This window comes from Fundulus heteroclitus, unplaced genomic scaffold, assembly GCF_011125445.2.
Source record: "Fundulus heteroclitus isolate FHET01 unplaced genomic scaffold, MU-UCD_Fhet_4.1 scaffold_28, whole genome shotgun sequence".
NCBI lineage: Eukaryota > Metazoa > Chordata > Actinopteri > Cyprinodontiformes > Fundulidae > Fundulus > Fundulus heteroclitus.
Genome location: NW_023396689.1, coordinates 4263183 through 4284212, shown reverse-complemented (window position 1 = coordinate 4284212; position 21030 = coordinate 4263183). Strand labels below are relative to the sequence as shown.

Below are 21030 nucleotides of genomic sequence, written 5' to 3'. Positions count from 1 at the left end.
CCTTTTTGACAAAGCTTATAGTTAGAGTGGCTCATACCCTGAGCTATCTCTATAGTTGTGCTGTGATAGGCCTAGGCTGCTGGAGGACATCAGGGTCTAATTTTCTCACTCTACTGATTTCTACTGTTCTTCAGTCCACTGTTCTCCAGTTTTGCATTGTATTACATTGAAATGACTGTCGTAATTTCAGCTTTTAACTTTTGCTCTCTCTCTTTTTCTTCATAGTAGGTACACCTGGTCTGGCGTTCTGTTAACTGTGACATCATCCAGAGAAGACGGCTCACCCGCTACTTCCATCTAATGTAGAACAGATTACTAGATCAATGTGTGCTTCTGTGCTTTTTTGTTTCTCTTGTTGTGTCTCTGTTCTGTCTTCTGTAACCCCCAGTCGGTCGAGGTAGATGACCGTTCATACTGAGCCCGGTTCTGCCGGAGGTTTTTCCTTCCCGTTAATGGGTGGTTTTTCTTCCCACTGTCGCTTCATGCTTGCTCAGTATGAGGGATTGCAGCAAAACCATGGACAATGCAGATGACTCTTCCTGTGGCTCTACGCTTCCCCAGGAGTGAATGCTGCTTGTCGGGACTTTGATGCAATCAACTGGTTTCCTTATATAGGACATTTTTGACCAATCTGTATAATCTGACCAAATCTGTATAATATGATTGAACTTGACTTTGTAAAGTGCCTTGAGATGACATGTTTCATGATTTGGCGCTATATAAATAAAATTGAATTGAATTGAATTGAATTGAGATGACATGTTTCATGATTTGGCGCTATATAAATAAAATTGAATTGAATTGAATTATCTACCTGGACGTTCTCTGGAGGACTGAAACGCCTCAGTCAGTGACGTCAGTCTGTGGGTCTGGGTCTGTCGGGGCAATGAGAGAAGTTTCGTCTCCTCTCTCCGTTTCTGTCGCTCGACATTTTCTTGCTCATGGTTTTTCCCGTGCTTAGATACATTTGTTGTGTTTCCACTGAATTTAACCGGCTTTTTACAAAACATACAGCTTGATTTCATTTATGGTATTAAAATATATCCAAACGGCACTACTTTCCCTCTTCATGTTTTTTTCGCTCCTGCGTCTGAGCAGCAGCAGCGCGGTTGTTTGTGTGTTGAGTGTAGAAGGAGCTGATTGGCTTGCCGCTGAGCCTGCGTGCTGATTGGCTGGAGCCACTGAGCCATGTACGAGAGGGGAGGGGAGTTGTCCCGGGCCCACATGCCCTTGCGCTCTGCAAAAGTACAGCTCCCATACCACACTGTTGCACAGTTGGTCAGGATGCTTTCTATTGCACAGCGGTAGAAGTTCACCAGGATAGTCGAGGATAGCTGATTTTTCCTCAGTGTCCTCAGGAAGAAGAGGCGCTGGTGAGCGCCTCCTCAGGAAGAAGTGGCCACCACTTCTGCTCTCTCTAATCTCTCCATAGAAGAATCACTGGTCTATGTTTCTGTAATTAGCCAAGTCTCCTTTCAGCTGCATGAGCTATTGCTGCCTTTAACTTTGATACTTGGCCATGTGATTTTGTTTAGCCTTGTCTGTTTCTTGGACAAAGCCACTGAAGGAGTCAGACCCACTGCTGGTACTGACTGATGTACTGTTTTTCATCCCATCTTGTCCTACTAGCTCAGTGCTTCTCTATCCAGCTGTTTTTCTCTTATTGGAAGCCACAAACGTTACCGCTCAGTTTTTCCTTCCTATAGAAAGATGTGCTTCTGTCCTGTTGTGTGTTTGCTGGATCTTCTCAAAGCCTCACCCGTTTGAGGCAGATGGTCGCTCACATCAAGACAGGCTTGGCTGAATGTTTAATTCTGTTGAAAGGGCGTTTCAGCATTTCTGCTGCTGTCACATGCAAGCGACTTCCCTAGATAAATAAGGCTTTATCACATGATATTAGAATTTGACTGCACTTTATTATAACTAGGCCTGGAATAAAATGTATGACCCATGTTTCTCTGGCATTTGTTAGTGGGTTGGAGATATTAGGCAGCATGTGAAGATTTGTCCTTAAATGGATGTGATAAAAACAAGAAAATCAGGCTGCATCAGGATTTGATTGAGACTGCAGAGGGTCTAAATGTGAAGGATTGACAACTGGGTCACAGCATCTCTGGAACCACAGCTCTTGTGGGGTATTCCAGGTCTTCAGCGGTCTGTATGTATCAAAAGTGGTTGAAGGAAGGAGTTTTGGGGAACCTGAGTAAAAAAGGCTGTTCTCTGTGGCCCAGTTCAACAAACAAGCTACTGTAGTTCAAATAATTCATGCTGATTCTGATAGAAAGGAGTCAGAATACTCAGGACATCATTGTTTTGTAGTGTATGGATCCACAGAAAAGTGTCAATAATGGCCCATGGACAATGGGCACACAAGCATCCAAACTATTCCATAGAGAACTGAAAGCAGGTGGGCTGGTTTTCCTTTACCTCACGTGGCCTGATGCGGGTTGGTTCAGTACCTGTAACAGAAATGGCACCAGTGTGAATGGCAAGTACAAGGGGTGATGGTTTGGGAAAACCTTCAGTCCTATCATCCATGTGGATTTTACTGTGACACATATCACCTCCGTTGTCCTGTGACAGACTGGTGACCTGTCCAGGGTGTACACGGCCTCTCGCCCATTGAATGCTGGAGATAGGCACCAGCACCCGTCGCATTCCCAACAGGAATAAGCGTGACAGAAAATGGATGGATAGATGGACATATCACCTCCCTAAGCAGTGCTGAAGACTTTATAGAAAGAGTAGAACCCCATGGCGGTGGCCTCTGTAACAGGACAATGTTCCTGCCCTAAATGATCTGCCTCATCGGCATACATGCCTTCTAATTTGTCATAATGCAACAGAAAACAAAGCAGGTTGGTGTGATACCTTCTGAAATCTCTTACAGTTTCTCTTAAGAAGAACCTTTGCTGACTAAGAAGAGGTAAAATTTTATTTTTTTCCAGGAGACATTTCGTTTTTTTTTTCTTTTCTTTAGGATTTCTATAATGAATTCAATAAAATGCCACTGGTATAGCTTAAAATTTACAAAGGATTTGTTGAGTGAACACACCACCCAAAAAGTGTGGTGAATAAATACTGAACTTTTGTCAAATTAGGTTTAGTGGCATACACTGTTAAGAAATATTAAGAACAAAGGAGGAAAGGAACTTGTTTTCAAATTCTTTATTTTGCAAAACAGAAGTAATGTTTCACAGTATTTGCTATTTTATGGCAGCTATTTAGCCATTTCTAATACAGAAATCAGAGAGCAGGAGGACAGTGTAGCCGTTCCTATTTAGAAGCAGCTATTCTAACAGTTTAGCGTCAGATCCAAGGTGAGCCTAGACAGAGAGGAATTCACAACCAGGTGAGAAAATCCAAAGGAAGAGAAAACCACAACAGAGCCGTCCAAGCTCTTCACACGGAAGACCTTCCTTCAGACATGCTTAAACTTCATGCCACATTAAGACACCTCCCCCTTAACATACACCATGTCACCTGATTGTACATGCTACAAGCCTTTAAGTTCCACTTCAGTAAAAGGTCAGATGAGAGAAAACCAGAAAAGAAAGAACAGAAACACAAACACAAAGGGTGAAAGAACAGGATGCTGCTTTAATTCCCCATTTGATCCACTGATGAGAGCTACACATCACAAAACTTTGCATACACTGAATGTAGAGGTTCAAAACAGAGATAATGCTGATTGCTTTATGCAGATCCAGTTCCCTTACTAGTTTCCTTTTTAGTCGGTGGTTTTAATGATGTGAAAACAGAGTGGGGGAAGGAGTTTGCAGCTCTGTCATAAATCTGCTAGGAGTGTTTTTAAACAACACTTAGAGTAACTCATGTGAAGATAGTGGTTTAGCTGCTGTGTTGCAGGCCAAGAAACGAAACACTACTAGGATTGCACAAAGGTCTTTGGGGTGATCTTAGAATTAAACCATGAATTAAAAGGTGAGGTAGTAGGTGAGCCCCTTGGGATCACAGGTTTATTCCTCAACAGATAAAGTCCACCAGAATCCCCAGTGATTCCTGAGGATGGTTGCGGTAACAGTGCTGGTGGATCTGGATGCCCCTCGCTTCGAGCGTCAATACTGTGGTGGCAGTGTTTGGAGGAAATGCACAATATCAATATATTCCACTGGAGTGCTTGTTAAAGTGTAACAGTAAAACTTTGGGATGGCTGAAAAGCTCAGTTTAGTCAAAAGGTGTAAACAGATTGTAGTTCACAGAAGAAACAGGAAATGTCCCTGACAATAAAAACCAGCCGTCGGTGGCTGACCGGGCTCACATACAAGTGCAGATTCAAAGTAACGGGCTGTGTCGGCTCAATGAAGCAACCTTTGAAACACTGTAATGCGTCAGTAATGTGTAACCTAGGACTCCTGTTGCAGAGCTGAAGGATGAAGAAAGGTGTAGGAGAAAGGCACATCCTCCCTCGTCTACTGGAGGACAATCTTCGTTTAGGAGAGCTTTACTGCAACAGATCAAAGCAACATGTCAGTGTTGTATAGACGGTTCAACCTCCCAATTAATTTCTCTTGGTCTACATCTCTAGTTGGAAAGTACACAAATATAGACATGAGGGAGGATCTATGTTTTACCTAGAAGCACATCGTGTTCATTGCCTAATCTAACATAACCCAAACAATTAAAGGCTCAATACCTTTGTTGATACTACTGCATTTGCATCCTAAGAAGACGTCGCCTACCCTGAATAGCAAAGTTTAAAGAGCCATGTTAATTTTGATTTTAGATCCAACCACATGCTTGGTAAAAAAAAAAAAAGGAACTATTTTTAGAATTTTATAAGCACTTGAAAATATAACATTTTCTTGTAGAGATGCACCGGTCAGGCTTTTACAGTCTCATATTAATTTTGGGGTTTTGATTTTTTTGTGTTAATTTGGCTGACTGGCAGGTTTATTGATAGGTGTAATAGTTTAAATCTAGTTGAGAATTAAAGATTTAAAAGATTATCTCCATTTGTGTAAAAAAAGTGTCTCTCAGCAGAATCATATTTTTAGAAAATGTAAAAATTCCACCAAACAAAACTGGTTGTTGTGCTTTACATTGAGAGAAACCAGAGTTTTTGGTTTTGAGGTATTTAATGAGCAGTGAAAGATATTGGATTTTCCAGTATCTGAGCTGCATCTGAAAGCTGGTTACAGAAGGTTGGAAATATTTAGCCAATTTTGATCTCTTGCTGACTGCGTGGTGCATCACTATTTTCTAGTCATAATCCTTACATTTAAGTTCTACTTAAAATCTTAAAAATTTAAGTTACCTCAGAGGCAGGGTTACTGTCATCTTCTGGATCCAGAATGATTCTACCAGTCATGGGACCAACTCCTAGGACCTTGGGCCTTTTCTCTTCTTTAGGCGTTCCTTCCAGGACAACAACAATGTATTCTTTGCTTGTCTTGTCTACTAGTGCTGGAGTTTCCTGCATGACTGCTGCAACCTCTGCAGGTGCAGGGTCCTCTTCGACAACGGCTGCAACCGCTACAGGTGCCTCTTCGACAATGTCTGCAACCTCTGCAGGTGCAGCGGCCTCTTTGACAACTGCTGCAACCTCTGCCAGTGCAGCGGCCTCTTCGACAACTGCTGCAACCTCTGCAGGTGCAGGGGCCTCTTTGACAACTGGTGCAACTTCTGCAGGTGCAGGGGCCTCTTCGGCAATGGCTGCAACCTCTGCAGGTGCAGCAGCCTCTTCGCCAATGGCTGCAACCTCTGCAGGTGCAGGGGCCTCTTCGACAACTGGTGCAACCTCTGCAGGTGCAGGGGCCTCTTCGACAACTGGTGCAACCTCTGCAGGTGCAGCGGCTTCTTCGACAATGGCTGCAACCTCTGCAGGTGCAGCGGCTTCTTCGACAATGGCTGCAACCTCTGCAGGGGCCTCTTCGACAACAGCTGCAACCTCCGCAGGGGCATCTTCGACAACGGCTGCAACCTCTGCAGTTGCAGGGGCCTCTTCGACAACGGCTGCAACCTCTACCGGTGCAGGGGCCTCTTCGACAACGGCTGCAACCTCTACAGGTGCAGGGGCCTCTTCGACAAGCGCTGAAGCCTCTGCAGGTGCAGGGGGCTCCTCAACAGCTGGTGCTGCATCTACTGGTGCAGGGGGCTCCTCAACAACTATCTCTACCTCTGTTGGTGCAGGGGCCTCCTTGGCAACCTCTGCTGGTGCTAGGGGCTCATCAGCAACAGGTGCAGCCTCTATTGGTAAAGAAACCTCCTGAATTGGTGCAGGGCCTTCTTCAACTGGCTTAATGTCTACTGGTGCTGTAGCCTCTTCAACTAATGGTACCTGTACCGAGAGTTTCTCAACAACAGGTGCAAGTTGTAAAAAGGCTGGGGGCTCTTCTGACAATACATCAGCGGGCGCAGGGGACTGCTTGGTTGGTGCTACTTCTGTTTCAGAAGGCTTTCCATCCTCCACTGGTGAAACATTCTCCTCAATAATGGGCACAGCCATGCCTAAAGTACTTCCATCTGAAACCTCTGCAACAGCAGGGGTCTCCTTTTCAACTACTGATAGCGGAGGCTCTTGTTCGGTGGGTGCAGAGTCATCCTTTTCTTCGTCTTTCTTCAGTAGCTCTAATGCAGAGGCAGCTGCCAGCGGCACTGCAACACAAAATCGATCCATCTAAACGTCACAACTGCTCAAGAATTTCCCCACATTTAACACACAAGTTGAAGTGGTAATGTAGATAACATAATTTGTGAAGCTCTTCCAGTGACTCATGATCGTTTATGGACCAGATAGCAACTACATGCAGTTTTAATGTTAACGGTGAAAACGGGGATTAGGAGGACTAAAATTAGACATAAAAAAGTGTGTTGGTAAAGGAATACACCAATCAATTGTTGCAAACAGTGATTTGTAATAAGTAAGTATAAAACAAATTTTAGACTTATAATTAGTTACTTTTACACGGAAAATGCGTACAATTATCCAGGGAAACGCTACACAAACTTAGGAGTTAACCCAAATGCTCCAAATTGAAAGTATTTGTGCATCCTAAAAAAAGACTTGGTTCAGTCTTTGTTTCATGCAATAACCATCATGCAACATATGGCCTAAATGCCATGTGTATTTACGTTAAAACTGAAAGCAAGGAGCCCATTATGTTAAAATTATGACCCAAAAGCATTCTGCAAAATGGGTTAGAAACTACCTTTTTGAAAACAAAGTTATTGTTTTTTGGTGGGGTGAGTACAAACTTGACCCAGCTACAGCCATTCTGTCTAGAGCAATGGGCCGAGCAAACATTGCACCAAACATCTTGTAAGCAATTCTACCAAATACTAAAGAGATGTGTGTAAAATTTGAATTTATAGTAATAAACATTAAAAGCTGAAAAAATGTGTCATAATTCTGAATTTTAGAAAATATAAATAAAGTTTGTAATCCAAATTAATCTATAACAACAAAAGTTAACGGCGGTGAGAAAAAACATGGTCATGTCCCTTTTATCCAATGTACGGAAATATCTGGTTTCATGTATAAATACTGGATGGTCCCAGTGCTGATCTGGAGGAGAAACACCGATTCAGACAAATCAAGGACGGCAGTAAATATCTTAGTTTAACAAAAGCTTTATTGTAGGACCTCATGAAATAATACCTGTTCACAGTGCTCATTGTCCAGTTATAAGCAAAATAAAAATATGATCACATTTGATTTGATTTGCCTTGTAAACTAAGAATGAATTATGAATTCTTCACAGCATTTGTGACGCTAACATTTCTCTTGACAATTTGACACTTTTAGAGAAGAGCACAGCGCAGCCGTTACAGAGTTGGAACATAGCTTTGCATTAGGACACATGTGTACCACAGTAAGAGAGAAACATACATACACGTACTCTGTGATACTCAGAACAGCAGGTCAACATTACAGAAGCTTAGAGTAAAGAAAAACAGCTTGGTCAAATCTGTATGGCATTAGGGGCTTTACAACAAAATGGTACCAATAATATTGGAGCATCTAGTCTTAACATGTTGCTGGTTTTACACCATTAAAAGCCAAGATGTAACCTTAACAGTTAAAGATGGGATTCTGGTTAGAAATTGGGGCCTGCATGCCTGATGAGGGTTAATGTGGATGAATAAGGTTTGTAGTTGTTGAGTGATCACATTTATTTCACCCATAACTGCAAATGAGCATTGCATGAGAGCTCACGGCCACGTGGAAAAGTGCAGATGTACTTCAGAGAGCTTGTTGTTTATGACGGTGCACGACAAGGTAAGAACCTGAACAAAATCAGACAGTCTACACCGCACACACCAAAGAGTTCAAGTCACTTTCAGCAACCGCTGCCCGTTCACAGCCGCTCCAATAAATAAAAAAGAAAATATACACTTTCTCAATAACAGGAGACAGGGTGCAATAAGAGATGAGCCCAGACACCTGAGGAGAAGCAGCTAGCCTTGAGTGGTTCTACGGACTGGGACTGGCCTTACTGCTCCCTGTGATGTTAAACCAGTACTGATGTCAGGGGGGTCCTAATCAGGTGTGTGGTGGTGTACATGTCTCCCTGTAGTTAATGTGTGGAACCTCGGGCTTCCTCAGATTAAGAGCTCGTACCATCGCTTTGGGTCTCCTCTGCACCGACCGCGGCAGGTTCTGCCACAGCCTGAGCAGCCTCTTCCACTGCCTCGGCCACTTTGGTCACTTCCTCTGCAGCTGCCTCCACTTCCTGTGCCACTTCGGCGACGGCCTCTGCGGCCTCGGCGACGGCCGCAGCAGCCTCGGCGACCACCTCGGCCGCTTCCTCCACGATGGTCTCTGCTTCAGCAGCAGCAGCCTCCTCTTCCCCAGCTTTAGCCTCTCCGTCTGCAGCGCACAGAGAAACAGATGCTTAGACGCCTCCATTGACTAGTGGAGCACTCCTGAATTCACATATCTGAGGAATCTAAGAGACTAAGTTAGACCAGAATGTAACTGGATACAAAGCTTACTATAAGGTGGGACTGTTTTTATACAACTTGGACCTAATTGAATTTGCCATCATTGGACCCATTTGTCTTGCACAGATTCCACATTTGTTTAGAATCAGTTTGGCTGAAATACAGGAAAATTTGAAGTTTACAAAGATACTATGACTGGGTGATTTCCTCAGACTGGTTTAAAATCAGTGTTTCCCAAACTTTCCAGCTTCAGTCTCAGAAAATAACTGTGTCTGAGACTTGGAGCTGGTCTATTACTACTGAATGTACAGAAAGGCGGCATGGGCTGGTATGATATTCCTACAGTTTAGTGGAATTAAAAAATAGAGAGTAAGCACCTGCTACGCACAGTATCAGCCTTTTCTTTTTATAGCTCAACACAAGTGAAAGCTGGTTAGTCAGACGGTCTGTAAAGGAGCTGACAGCCAGCCTGCATTCTGCTGCTTTGCAGAAATTAAGCTCATAGCTTGTCCACTGCACTTTATATATTGTTTTTCAGGTTTTTGTGGCACTAGTGGCTCATTTTTACAAGGTAGACTCACAGGGAAAGGGGGTTTGAGAGAGGGGGAGTCTGTAATCGAACCAGGGTCAGCTGCGCCAAGGACAAAAGCCTCCGTACATGGGTCATGCACACTACCCCTGCATCATCGGAGCACGCCCGCCCACTGCACTTCAAATACAGTTAACATAGGAGTCGTCTCTCTTGGCATCTCATTAGAGGGACTTTAAAAGATCTTTTATGCAGTTTTGCAAAGTGGAGAGACAGGAAAGTCTGATAACTGCTACCAGAATGTCTGACATCTGTAGTTCTTTTTGTTGTTGAAAAATTACAGATTTAGATAAAATTATATATTCCATATTACAAACATCTTTCCAATCTCATCACCTATGACCATTTTTAAACTCTACAAAGGTGTTTATTTGCTGTTTAATCCCTGCACAATCAGATAAAACATTCTTTCCTAGTTTTCCCCATTGCCTGCAAATACTCCTAGGGTGTTTCATGGTGTCTTGACGACTCCAAGTAGTGAACATATAAACTATGTACGTCATACCTAGGAGGCTTACAAAACAAACATTAATATTCATGACAGAGTCTCTAATTAGGTTTAGAGAGTTTATCCAGTTATTCCAAATGTGAACAAATTTGTCTCACTGCAGCATCAACCAAGTCAAAGTTAAACTGTACTTCAATTCTAAAAACAAAGTTTAAGGTTTTATGAATGTCTCTCCAGTATAAACTCATTTTAGGACACTCCCAGACATCTCAATTTCAGTCCAGATTTGAACATGCCCCATGCCTAATACAGCTATGTGTGCTGCTGATGAGTGTTATAAAACAGGTACCGTATTAACACAGTTGCAACAAATGGGACATTAACTGATTAATGATGACTCATTTCATGTCAAACCAATTTGGATGCAAACTTGAGCAGCAACTGGCGTTAATCAGCCCAAAGAGGTGATCAGAGCAGGAATTTAGGAAGCACTGCTTTAAACACCATTGAAAGCAATGAAAAGGATGGCTTTCTGCAGAAGGAAAGAAAAGAATTGATGAACGTTCAAAATAGCACGTCTTTCATCTGTTTGACTGTCCAACCAAATCACTGGCAACCAAGATTTGTTTTAGTTTTTAGACATCACAATACACCCTTTACTGTAATCTGCCCATCTTGTCCGTGTTGAGCCATTTTAAAACCCACACTCACCAGATTCACACTGATCAGCCATGACATGATCTCCGGCAGGTGAAGGACCAACAAATATTATTGTAATGGCACCTGGCAGTGAATGGGATTGATAATGTTCTGAGCAAACTACCCATCCTTGATGTTACTGTGTAGGAAGTAGGTGTTAAGAATGTAAGCAACACAGGAGGAAGGAGATTAATCATCTCCACAGCTGTAGCTCCCACCAGAGCTGGGACAGAACAGAAGAACCACGTGGATGTTAGGAGTGAACACTGGCCTGTTCTGGCTGATCCAATATACCAGCACCCAATGTGTCCCAGTGTCAGGTTTGGATTTAGAATTTTTGCCGAAATCTAATTCTTTTTTTTTTTTACATGGCCGTTCCTACTACTATTAAATGGGGGCGCCATCAGACTTCTGTCTGAACGGCTCAAGACCGCAAAGCGACCAGCATGCACACATGGAGATGTCACAGAGCAGCTCGTCATTAAAAAGCTGTTGAGCGATGGGAGCCGAGAATATTAAGACCACATCATAGTGAGATGAAGGTAAGAAGAAAGCAGCAGAGCTATCAACAATAGTCTGTTATGGAGCGCTAACTGCTGCTGCTGTGTGTGGATGTGATGTGTAGTTTGAGTCAGGAGAGTAACGTGAAAGACGGATAAACTGTGACATGACCCTTTAGACTGCAGACGGTTTAAAAAATATCCATTACATATCTGAATTAGTATCACATATAAAAAAATTGGGTTGCATTTCCCTGCAGTGTGAACATAGCCTTAATGATGGTCAAATCACAGCAGTCCTTCACGGTTCTACAGACCTCGTCTCGCTAGATCTGGCTTGGAAGCAAAGCAGGAAGGGATACCAAGGTGTGGACCCAGAACGGTATGACTGATTGGTGTACACCAGTGAGGTCTAAAGGGTAAATCCCAGTATGATGGGCAAACTCTGATCGGGAAAAACATTATGACAACCTGCATGATAACCAGTTGGTCCCACTGTTGCTGCCAAAACAGCCCAGACCCATGAAGGTATGGGCTCAGCAGACCCCCAAAGTTGTGCTGTAGCTTCTGGTACCAAGACTCTTAAGTTCTATGAGATTCAAGGTGGGATTTAGACCTATTTATCCAGCACATCTCATGGGTTCCCCACCGGGTTGGGATCTCAGGAATATGGAAGCCAAGTGTCAAATCCTCCAACTTGTCTTGAACAATTGTAGCGTTATTCAGATGAAGACGCCACAGCAGTCAGGTGTGGTCTGCTGTTGTGACCCCGCCACCAGCTCACTACTGTTCCTTCTTTGGACCACTTCTGATGGACACCGACCAACGACTAAGAACACCCCACCAGAGCTGCAGTTGAGAACACGCTCAATCCTTACACTTTCCCATTCCTTCAGCTTTTAACAAGGCAACTTCAAGGACAATCCCAGCCACTACTAGGTGCCATGATGAGGAGAATCATTTAACCGTTCCTGGCTTTGTTGTATGTACCTTGTATGTAGAATGACAAATAAAGCACTTTCCTTTAGTAATGTTATGCCAGAGCAGCACATCTACAGACAGCTGCAGCGTTTCTTTCCCCTGCTCCTGAAACTCTACTTGTTGATATCTAAAAGACCTGCCTCGTCTCCTAGAACTCAAATGGTAAAGAGATGAAGTCATGCCCAGGACAGACAGGCTGCATGCACACTCAGGATGGGAAGGAGGTCAAGACAGGGAGGGGAGGGGTAAATCAGAAGGGCCGGGCAGGGAGTGGGATCAAGTGCAGGATAGAAAGGGTCAAGTGGAAAGTTGGTTCTTACCATCAAATTAACAAGTTAGGGTTATCTGGAACTGTGAAAGCACATTGAGACAGCAGTGAGACAGCCCAGGTAGGTTGTGTGTCTTTAATTTGTAAATGAGGGATCCTTCCATCACTTGCTGCACATTAGATCACAAAGTACAGAAAAGTGTGGGACACAGCAGGCTTAACCCTTCAGTGATGACGGCGTGTGATAACAGCTATGGGTCTGCTGAGCAACAGAGGAAAGGTCTGGACATGTCAGTCTGCTGGCTTTACTTAGAGGCGAACAGTTCAACGTAGTCATTTCAAGAGATGACATCAACGAAAATAATGCGCTCTGTAACAGAAATGCTGTCACCTACCGCAGGGCATGCACATGTGTTCGTCTGGGTGGCTCTCAACAACATTTAATACAACATGCTTCCCACAACCACAGAGGTGTTAACAATAAGACAGTCCAGAAAAAGCTCTCAAAGTTCCTCAGGCAGATCCTTTAGAGAACGTCCCGAAGTTCTTTATGGGAGAGGAGAAAAGGAGGAGGAGGAGGAGGAAGAGGAGAGGGATTTTGTTTTCCTGTTCACATCCAGTTCTAGACGAACATCCATGCGGCCACACAGGACCTTAGCTTTAAGCATTATGCTGAAAGAGTAGAGACACAAAGTGTTAGAGTCTGAAGGAGGATGTTCTGCTTTTAAACAGCTATGTTCACACAACATCTGTTCAACCACTGTAGCTGGGTGGCAGCACGAACACAGGTGGAACACAGACAGTGCCCGCTAGCTCTGGTGATGCCATACGGGGGGTGTTAACCTCTTCTTCTTACCCGGAAACCGTATGAATGCAGACAACAGAGGAAGGTTAGGTGGAAATCGGGGGCGTGTTGCATTAGTGCATCACTAAAGCCTGGACTGTAAGACAGTTGTTAGTGCACGCTGTTTAGTTTGTGAGCCACATCCACTGGTGTCATGCTTGCTCCTGGTTTATTTCTGTTGCACCCTCATTATGTTCCTTATCTGGCTTTACACACTAAGGCATACATGGAAGAAGAAAAACCATAAACAACCTTTTTGTGATACAGATTTTGTTTCCTTCCTACTAAACAGGTTTAAACATGTGAACTACGACTATAAATTCTAAGATTTATTTGGCATCGGGACCAAAGGTACTTATTTTGGTTTCTTCGGTCAAAAATGGATCCACTTTCAGCTGTGGAACCATCTGGCTCATGATTAGCCACTGAGGACTTTACAGGGGTTCCTCGTGGACAGGGTAGACCTTTAAGTGGGAATCCATCCATTACCGTCTGCTGAAACATGAAACCTGTTCCAGGTTTACTTCAACCGCTGAAACATGCCTTTTATTCAACTGAGATGAATTTTAGAGACAACATTGTTCAACATTATCATGGTCCTAGTAACCTTGGAAATGAAAAGGACATTTGACTTTAGACCAGGATTGCATCTTTAAAGATGTCCTTTAGTCTAACTAAGTAATGACTTCACTCTTAAGCAACCTATTGTTAAACCTTTTCACCGGTCCAATGCGTGCTCCGAGCTGATCAGAAAACAACAGATGGTGATGCAAGGGAAGCAAGGCCAGTCTGACCTGTGGGCTGAACCTTTATATGTGCAACACAACTTGCCTTCAGGAAAATTAAAAAAGCTGAGACAGGGGAGGAAATCTAGCATGGCGCAACATCATTTGTTAAAACAGTGGAAGCCTGTGTGAGCCCAGCTCCCTGCTGATGCTGAACTGCGCTCCCACCTCATCAAGATCAGCCAGACCCATCGTTTCATTACCCTCCAAATGCTCTCTGAGATACAAAGCAGACACCATGGCTGGCTGTGAAAACAGCCACAGAAGTCTGCTGGCATTTAGCTTCAACAACCATGGTTCTGCAGCATCTACATGTGTCCCTGCTTCAACACTCCTGAATCAAATGGCTCCATCCTCATCGACTCATTTAGTTCTGCAAAAGCCTGTGAAGAAGGCATCGTTTTGAACCAGAGCCGTATTCACAAAGATTGTCAGAGTCCTCTCAGAGCTCCTTTCTTAGCCTAAAACGTTCTTCCTAGGTCTTCTGTCTTCATTCACATAGTTGCTGAGAGCGACTGAGCAACAAGACTGCAGAAATTTATGTGTTGAAAGTTAAACTGGTCCCTGGATCACGGTGCCAATAGGCAGACATGGAGTGGTGTTGCCATTCCAAGTCTGCTGCAGATCAATGCAGCTTTTTCTCTGTGCGCCTTGGTGCATTGACGCACCAGCCTGGAAAGGGAAGCGCTGCGTACAGCAATCAAAAGCAGGGAGCAAACTTTTAGATCACCATTTAGGCTACTGACATCATCATACAATACAGAAAATACTTTCTCACCTCTTTCATATATTTTTTGTAAATCTTTCCACTTTTTATTGATGATTATCCAACATTTTTCTCATTTACTCTAAATAAAATTATGTTAGGTAGAGCCGCCTTTAACTTGAGGATCTGAAACTAATAAATTTTACCCTATCGTAAAGTTTACCTTATATAAATATTATAATTGTATGATTGTTAAAGAGGTTTATGTGCTCATTTCCTCCACTGTTCAGGTGGTGGATCAGCCAATCAGCTCTCTGTTTCCACCATCTTCCTGCTTCAGACACTCACTAAAAATCCTCCTCTCTACTCCTAACATTATGTCACTTTAGAAGCTCTCTTAGGCCTAAGATGCTTTGTGAATAACTTATCTTACTGGGGTAAAATCCTAACAAAAGGATTTTTCCTAAAACGACGTCAGTAAGAGTTACTTTTAGTCTTAGGAATCTTTGTGAATACGGGCCCAGGTGTTTTGGATGGAGGACAGGATTTGGGACCCTGTTTACGCACACATTCACCAATGATAACTGGGGTCATTTCTTACCCTGAATAATGTACAAAATGTAAGAGATCTTCTCTGTCCTACTGCTTTCTTCATTTGGAACTAGAACTAGGCTCCATTATGCAGAACAAGTCAGCTTGGTGCGCCTTTTCCCTGTGAGGGGTCTGGTCAGCAGGAGTCAGATCAGAGGGATTATTTGTTCCAGCAGCAGGGTGGTTAACGTGTTTACAGCAGATCTAATTCAAGCTGGGTCTGAGAGAGCAGCCTGGAGAGCTCTCAGGCACTGACACTACTCACCCTCATCCGCATCGCCGCCTGCAAGAAAACAAACAAACAGGAAGTTAGCGTTTCATCTCTGTGGGTTTTTATTTTCCACAGTTAAACCGAAGGAAAAGCTTTGATTTAAACCTCCTTAGAGCTGAGCCTGGCAGGGCGGTTTGACACGCCTGAGCCAGCAGACATGCTCCAGCACACAGACACTGTGTGATGGGAACCTCTGCAGCATTCTAGGATGGGTTCTCCTGCTTTAAACAAGTAATAAAAGGTTCTAGTCAAACTTGTTATTCCTGCCCTTCCCTTTCCTGATGACCTAAGGGTGGCTGACAGTTTTGACATTTTTACAAACATGTTTAGAACTTGGATTTTACTTCAGTGAATCTTATTTCCAATAATATTTGTTATTTAACCTCCATTTTCTACCTGTTTATTTTATGTGTTTGGTTCTGCTGCATTCTAAAAGCGATCTTGATGTCCAATGCCACTTTTCCTGCTGTCAGGTCTCATAAACGAAACGTAAATAAAAGTATTGACATGATGTGGAAGATGAACTCTATCCTATAGCAGGAGATCACAGATCTGCAGCAACTGTTGCCGTCTTCTCACCAGCAAACGTCCAGTAAATAATCACACACACATCGACCGTGCTGACAAATCCTGACTCAGAGCCAGCCTTCTAAGCAGTTTTCTCGGTTTTGAAGCTGATCCTCCGCTACACTCCAGGTCCACACGGATCTGGACCTGTGTCCAGCTGTACCTGACAGCAGCTCTACGCCGTTTACATCGGGGCTTGGCTTCCGTCACGCTTTACTGGCCGCGCTGTGCAGCCACGATGCTATATGTCAGCAGTTCCACTCGTCAGCTGGGATCAAACAGCCTAATCGGGTCCATCTACAACACCAGACACGGGCTGTTGGTAGTCAGCCAGCTGAATCTATAAACAGGCCGCTGGGGCTGCGTCTGGCCACAGATGGGTTGGCATGGCAAGATTAGTTGAAAGGAATGAAGCACTTCAACAGGACTGAAAAGGAAAATCAGAGAGCCAGGGTACAGCCCAGTCAGTAAAAAAATAAGGTTTTTACCTCACAGAGATGCAATATTTTACTAACAACTGAGCCCTTCTTTCAGTTCTTTATTTGGGCGGTGACAGTGATGCAGCGCAGAGACCTGGGGGGTGTTTTACTGAAGCAGAGATGAAATGTCAGCGGTGTGGGCGATATAGTCATGCTGTTGAAAGGGTGGGAAATATAAATGCTAAATATTACTTATTGGACATTACAGCAATCTTAATATCGGCCCAGATTTCAATATCTGTGCATCCCGTTTCCTAACAAATACCTGCAGGAGCCGCAGGTACAGCGAGGTGCAGACTGACTGAAAACAGCTTCACTCAGGGTGAAACCACGGGAAAGACAGTGCGCCTTCCCCGTTAGCGGGGTCTAAAGGTTGGTGTGAACACAGACGTTGACGCTGAAGTTTTAGACCCTGTACATCCCATAGTACCGGTAGACAGTCGGAGCAGAGACTGCAGACCCAGCTTGGTTTATCTGAGCTGTAGAATAGAGGCCGAGGCCTGCTGCAGCCTCCTAGACCAGGGGCCCAGCCAGGTTTCTGAGCGCTCGCCTACCCACCAGCGGAGCAGACGCTGCCCGCTCACGCTGCTCCTGCTGCTCTCACTGAATGCATCCCAACAACATCCACTTCTACGCAAATCACGCACTATGTTTAACAGGAACGATCCAAGGTGGGCTTGGCAGCCTTCAGTCACCTGCTTTAACCATCAGAGGGTTTGGCAGGTCTCAGGTTTCCGGCACCAAGGGTTTTACTGCATTCACGTAAATCTGATTATTAACGTTCTTTGAGATAAACCCAGGATGAAACTGCACCAATTACTATCGTTTCAGCGGGACTCCAAAAGCAGCTAAGGTCCACTCAGACAGGACTTGCCTTTAGGTGGCCAGGGTTTAGGCGTCCACTCCGTCTTGGGTCTGGCTCTAATTTCACTGATGCGCTCGTTGAACCTCTCATGATCTGAGGTCACAGTCACATATGCCTGGAGAACGGGAGAACATCTCAGTGTTCAAAACACACACACACAGCATTTATGTTTTTGGATAAACTTGCACTGATACTTTTTTTGAGAGCAGATGGAAACCAGATCACTTACGTATGACAGGGCCCCAACCAGAGCTCCACTGCACAGCACGGTGTACAGGATGTTCTCCCCAGACCCGCCAGGGACTGACGACATGGCCCGCCGCTGCACACCTGGAAGGCAGGAGAGGAGGCGTGTTAGGAGGCGCCCACCAGCAATCCACGGGTGGTGCTTCGATCACACTGCGTCACTTTGAGCTTGTGTTGTAGAAGGCTCCAGGAAAACGGCTTCTCCCAAACTGCCAAGTCAGCAGCATGCAGCCCCGGCCATGATGAGTCAGGCTTCTGCTGACGTCACTACTGAGCAGGGCTCCAGCAGGGCAGGAATAATGTGCAGACAAGCAGGAAGCTTCAGCTCTGTTAATGTGAAACGGATTTGTGCCAAAGCCCCTTACAGGGCTCTGCTAACACATCAGGCCTTTTCCTCCCAAAGCTTTCGTTTTCATCGGCTTGTGAAGCAATGTCAGGACGCGGCAGTTAACCAGCTTCATGTTTAGGCTGATAGCATTTTACTCTCCTGGTGGAATTATTCAGACAAAAATAAACTAAATCATCTCCGGGGGTTTTAAACCTAACAGTCAGCACCTCTCGGCTGGAAACGCCAAACAACCAGTTGTGCAAAACAGGATATTTATTTCATTCCAGAAAATTAAACAAGTATTTTTTTTATTATTCTTTCCAATTTGGTTTCTCAGTTTTCTATCATTGAGAGTAAACCTGACTTATCATCTTTCCTCCGTGAGAGCAGAGGGACCAGCTTTATTCACTCCTGTGTTTCTCCAACAGTGCATTTATTCTCAGGACTCCCATTCCAGCCCTACGCTACTTAACAACGTTATTACCAAAGAGAGAACCTGAAAAGGTAGAAAAATGACAACTATTACACTGAAGACTCCTTGGAAGGTGAACATATTAACCTTTTACAGTGTGTAGGTATTGCACAAAAGGTACACCACACAGAAACTGACTGCATGTGCTCTGTGGGGGCAACCGCTGTCAAAACATTAACCTTCCGCGGCAGTAGAAGCCCAGATCTTTAGAACAGGGTCCTGTCCAGTCAGCCATCCAGAACTAATCCTGTGTGCTGGCAGCTGACCTCCCAACCCTGTTATTTATACTCCCTAATCGGCTCAGGTCTAGAAAGGTAGGAGGAAGGATCCAACTGAGTATCCGCCGCTCTTAATGGACAGCGTGAGCTGAAGCCCAGGGTGACTTTACTCACTGAGCAGTTTACCTGTGTCCGTTTAATTCGTCTACCTGCTGTAGTGCTTTAAGAACGACAGCAACTGTGGTTCTTGTTCTAGGGTTTTGATTGGATGTGAGCTGTCAAGCAGAAGCTGCAGTTGTTGAACCCAGGCCCACCAGAGGGCGGGGGCACCGTGAACACGTCATGACGCTGGCGGCTGTACCGTGGCTGGTGTCAGGGTAGAGCTGAGGTCACGCGCTGACCTTCCTGTAGCGGTGGTAGCTCAAAGCTGCTCGACTCCGGCTCGTGCCTCATCTCTCTAGTTTTGACCGCTGTCACACGCGCGCACCACGTGACTGACAGCGGCAACCATGTTTCCACGTTTACCCACAGATTCCTGAAGGTCATAGTGGAGGAGGCCGGCCGCGCACTGACACGGCGGTCACACGGGCCCAGGAGATGACACTGGCCTGCAGCAGAGGCCCCAGCGTGTCCCTTAAGGGGCCAAGGTTGCTGCTGGCTGAAAAGCTGCTAAAACACTGACTTTATGCGCTGCGCTAAACATTCCCGCGTTCTAGCGTTCACCACAAGCAGTGGAAATTCCAAATATCGCCATCATGTCATGCTGGGAGACACTAAATGTTCTCGGGCAACATTCCACAGCAGCAGAGTATTTTAAATGGTTGACAGCGACAGTCAAAGCTAAAGCAAACCCCCACTCTGACCTTCATTGATTTCAGCCATGCAGAGACATCCACGCGAGGACAGGGTGTCCTCTCGCGGCCATAACGACAGAGACAGCAGCCGTTACATCACAGACACCCTGTGGACGGCAGGCAGACCTCCACAGCAGCTCTCAACACACTCACCTTCCAGGGGCAGCCTGTAAGCTGCTCTCCGAGCCAGAGGCCCACACCTCTGCCAGACCGCTCTGCAGGAAAACATCGCTGCTCACCGAAGGCCACGGCGGGAACGCTGCAGCTAGAGCAAATGCTGAGTGGAGGCAGAGCACAGCGTGGTGCAGCTTCGGAAACGTGCAGCCAAGGGGGTGGAGACCAAACCTGCCCACTGTGGAGTGTTGCTGCAGAGGAAGAAACTGCAGCACCGATGTATGACGGGACAGTAATGACACGTACTGCTGTATGACGGGTGCTTTCAAACTGGGAGCGGAGGATTCAGCTGGAGGTGTATTTATTTATTTAAAAAAAAATTATGTAAAGAGGCCTAACTGCAGAAGTGGCGGAGAAAACTGCTTCAGTGACATTGCTCATTAATCCTCACAGAGGTACACGTTTATACAGTTACTGTCCCCAATTTCAGCGTTGTTGTATGAATGAGAACCAAATGTGACAGGCCACGGCAAAACCAGTCCCAGGAACAAGTCTCCCTGGAAAGTCTTCCTGAAAGAGTGAAATCTATGAGCGTTCTAATGATGTCAAACATGTGGAAATAAATAAAGAAGAGTAGAAAGGAGCTATGACTGTTTGAATGTTGGTACATTGAGTGTTGTGGCCAATTTTTTCCATTTCGTACTTTTAAACTAAGCCTACGGTTCAAACAGGATAAAGATATATTTTTTATGTTTTGTGTTTGATTGAAAAACAAATGACAAACTGATCTTTATGTTTGGATATTAAAAATGGAAAGAAAATACACAGATTACATTTCAATATGAGACATAATAGATTTTTCTCAAACATGGCCTTCATGTCTTTCCGCAGCTAAAGAATCCATCCGTACGTCGTACATGATCTCTGGAGAAAGTGCAAAGTTCTCCTTTCTTCTCCCGTAGCATTCACAGCAAAAGTTACATCTCTTCTCCATTTTGCTGCCATGTCTTCTTGTGCTGGCAACTGCTTCTGATATCCCAGCTCCATTGACCCGTATTGGCCACGCACCCCACGGCTCCGCTCACTTTCGAGTGTCTCAGGAGCAGTTTTTTCAGGGCCAGCTCTGGTTCCTCCAGCTCTGCTGAGGAGTAAGGTCAAATCGAGAGGAGTTTTGAGTGAACACACCTCTTTTCAGTGATTGACCACCAGGCGAGGAGAAATGAGAAGGTTTTTCCAGAGGAAGTCCAGAGGAACTGAAGATCAATATTAAGGACTACAATAACAGATTGGGTCAAACTGAG

General features: G+C 44.7%; 1 protein-coding gene across 5 annotated transcripts; it reads right to left on the bottom strand.

Moving 5' to 3' along the window:
• Positions 1-3153: 3153 nt before the first annotated feature.
• Positions 3154-20004, bottom strand: si:ch211-235e9.8 (uncharacterized protein LOC100002196 homolog). Of its 5 annotated transcripts, XM_036130096.1 has the most exons (9): positions 19769-20004; positions 17727-17827; positions 17507-17612; positions 15581-15598; positions 8582-8830; positions 5582-6615; positions 5276-5503; positions 4655-4701; positions 3154-4465 (listed from the first exon to the last, which is right to left on the bottom strand). In XM_036130096.1, the coding sequence occupies exons 1-8, from the start codon at positions 19842-19844 to the stop codon at positions 4666-4668; spliced, it is 1848 nt and encodes a 615-aa protein (XP_035985989.1). In that variant the 5' UTR covers positions 19845-20004; the 3' UTR covers positions 3154-4465; positions 4655-4665. The 5 variants fall into 5 exon arrangements, with proteins under 5 accessions (XP_035985989.1, XP_021168090.2, XP_021168091.2 ...); XM_021312415.2 differs by having other exon boundaries at positions 5276-6615; XM_021312416.2 differs by having other exon boundaries at positions 3154-4460; positions 5276-6615.
• Between the last annotated feature and the right edge of the window lie 1026 nt (positions 20005-21030).

Coding starts and splice junctions, on each gene's coding strand:
- si:ch211-235e9.8 (XM_021312415.2), bottom strand. CDS start 19,844: ATGTTTTCCTGCAGAGCGGTCTGGCAGAGGTGTGGGCCTCTGGCTCGG. Junction 17,828..19,768: donor TTACAGGCTGCCCCTGGAAG/GTGAGTGTGTTG, acceptor CCTGCCTTCCAG/GTGTGCAGCGGCGGGCCATG. Junction 17,613..17,726: donor TGGTTGGGGCCCTGTCATAC/GTAAGTGATCTG, acceptor CCCGTTCTCCAG/GCATATGTGACTGTGACCTC.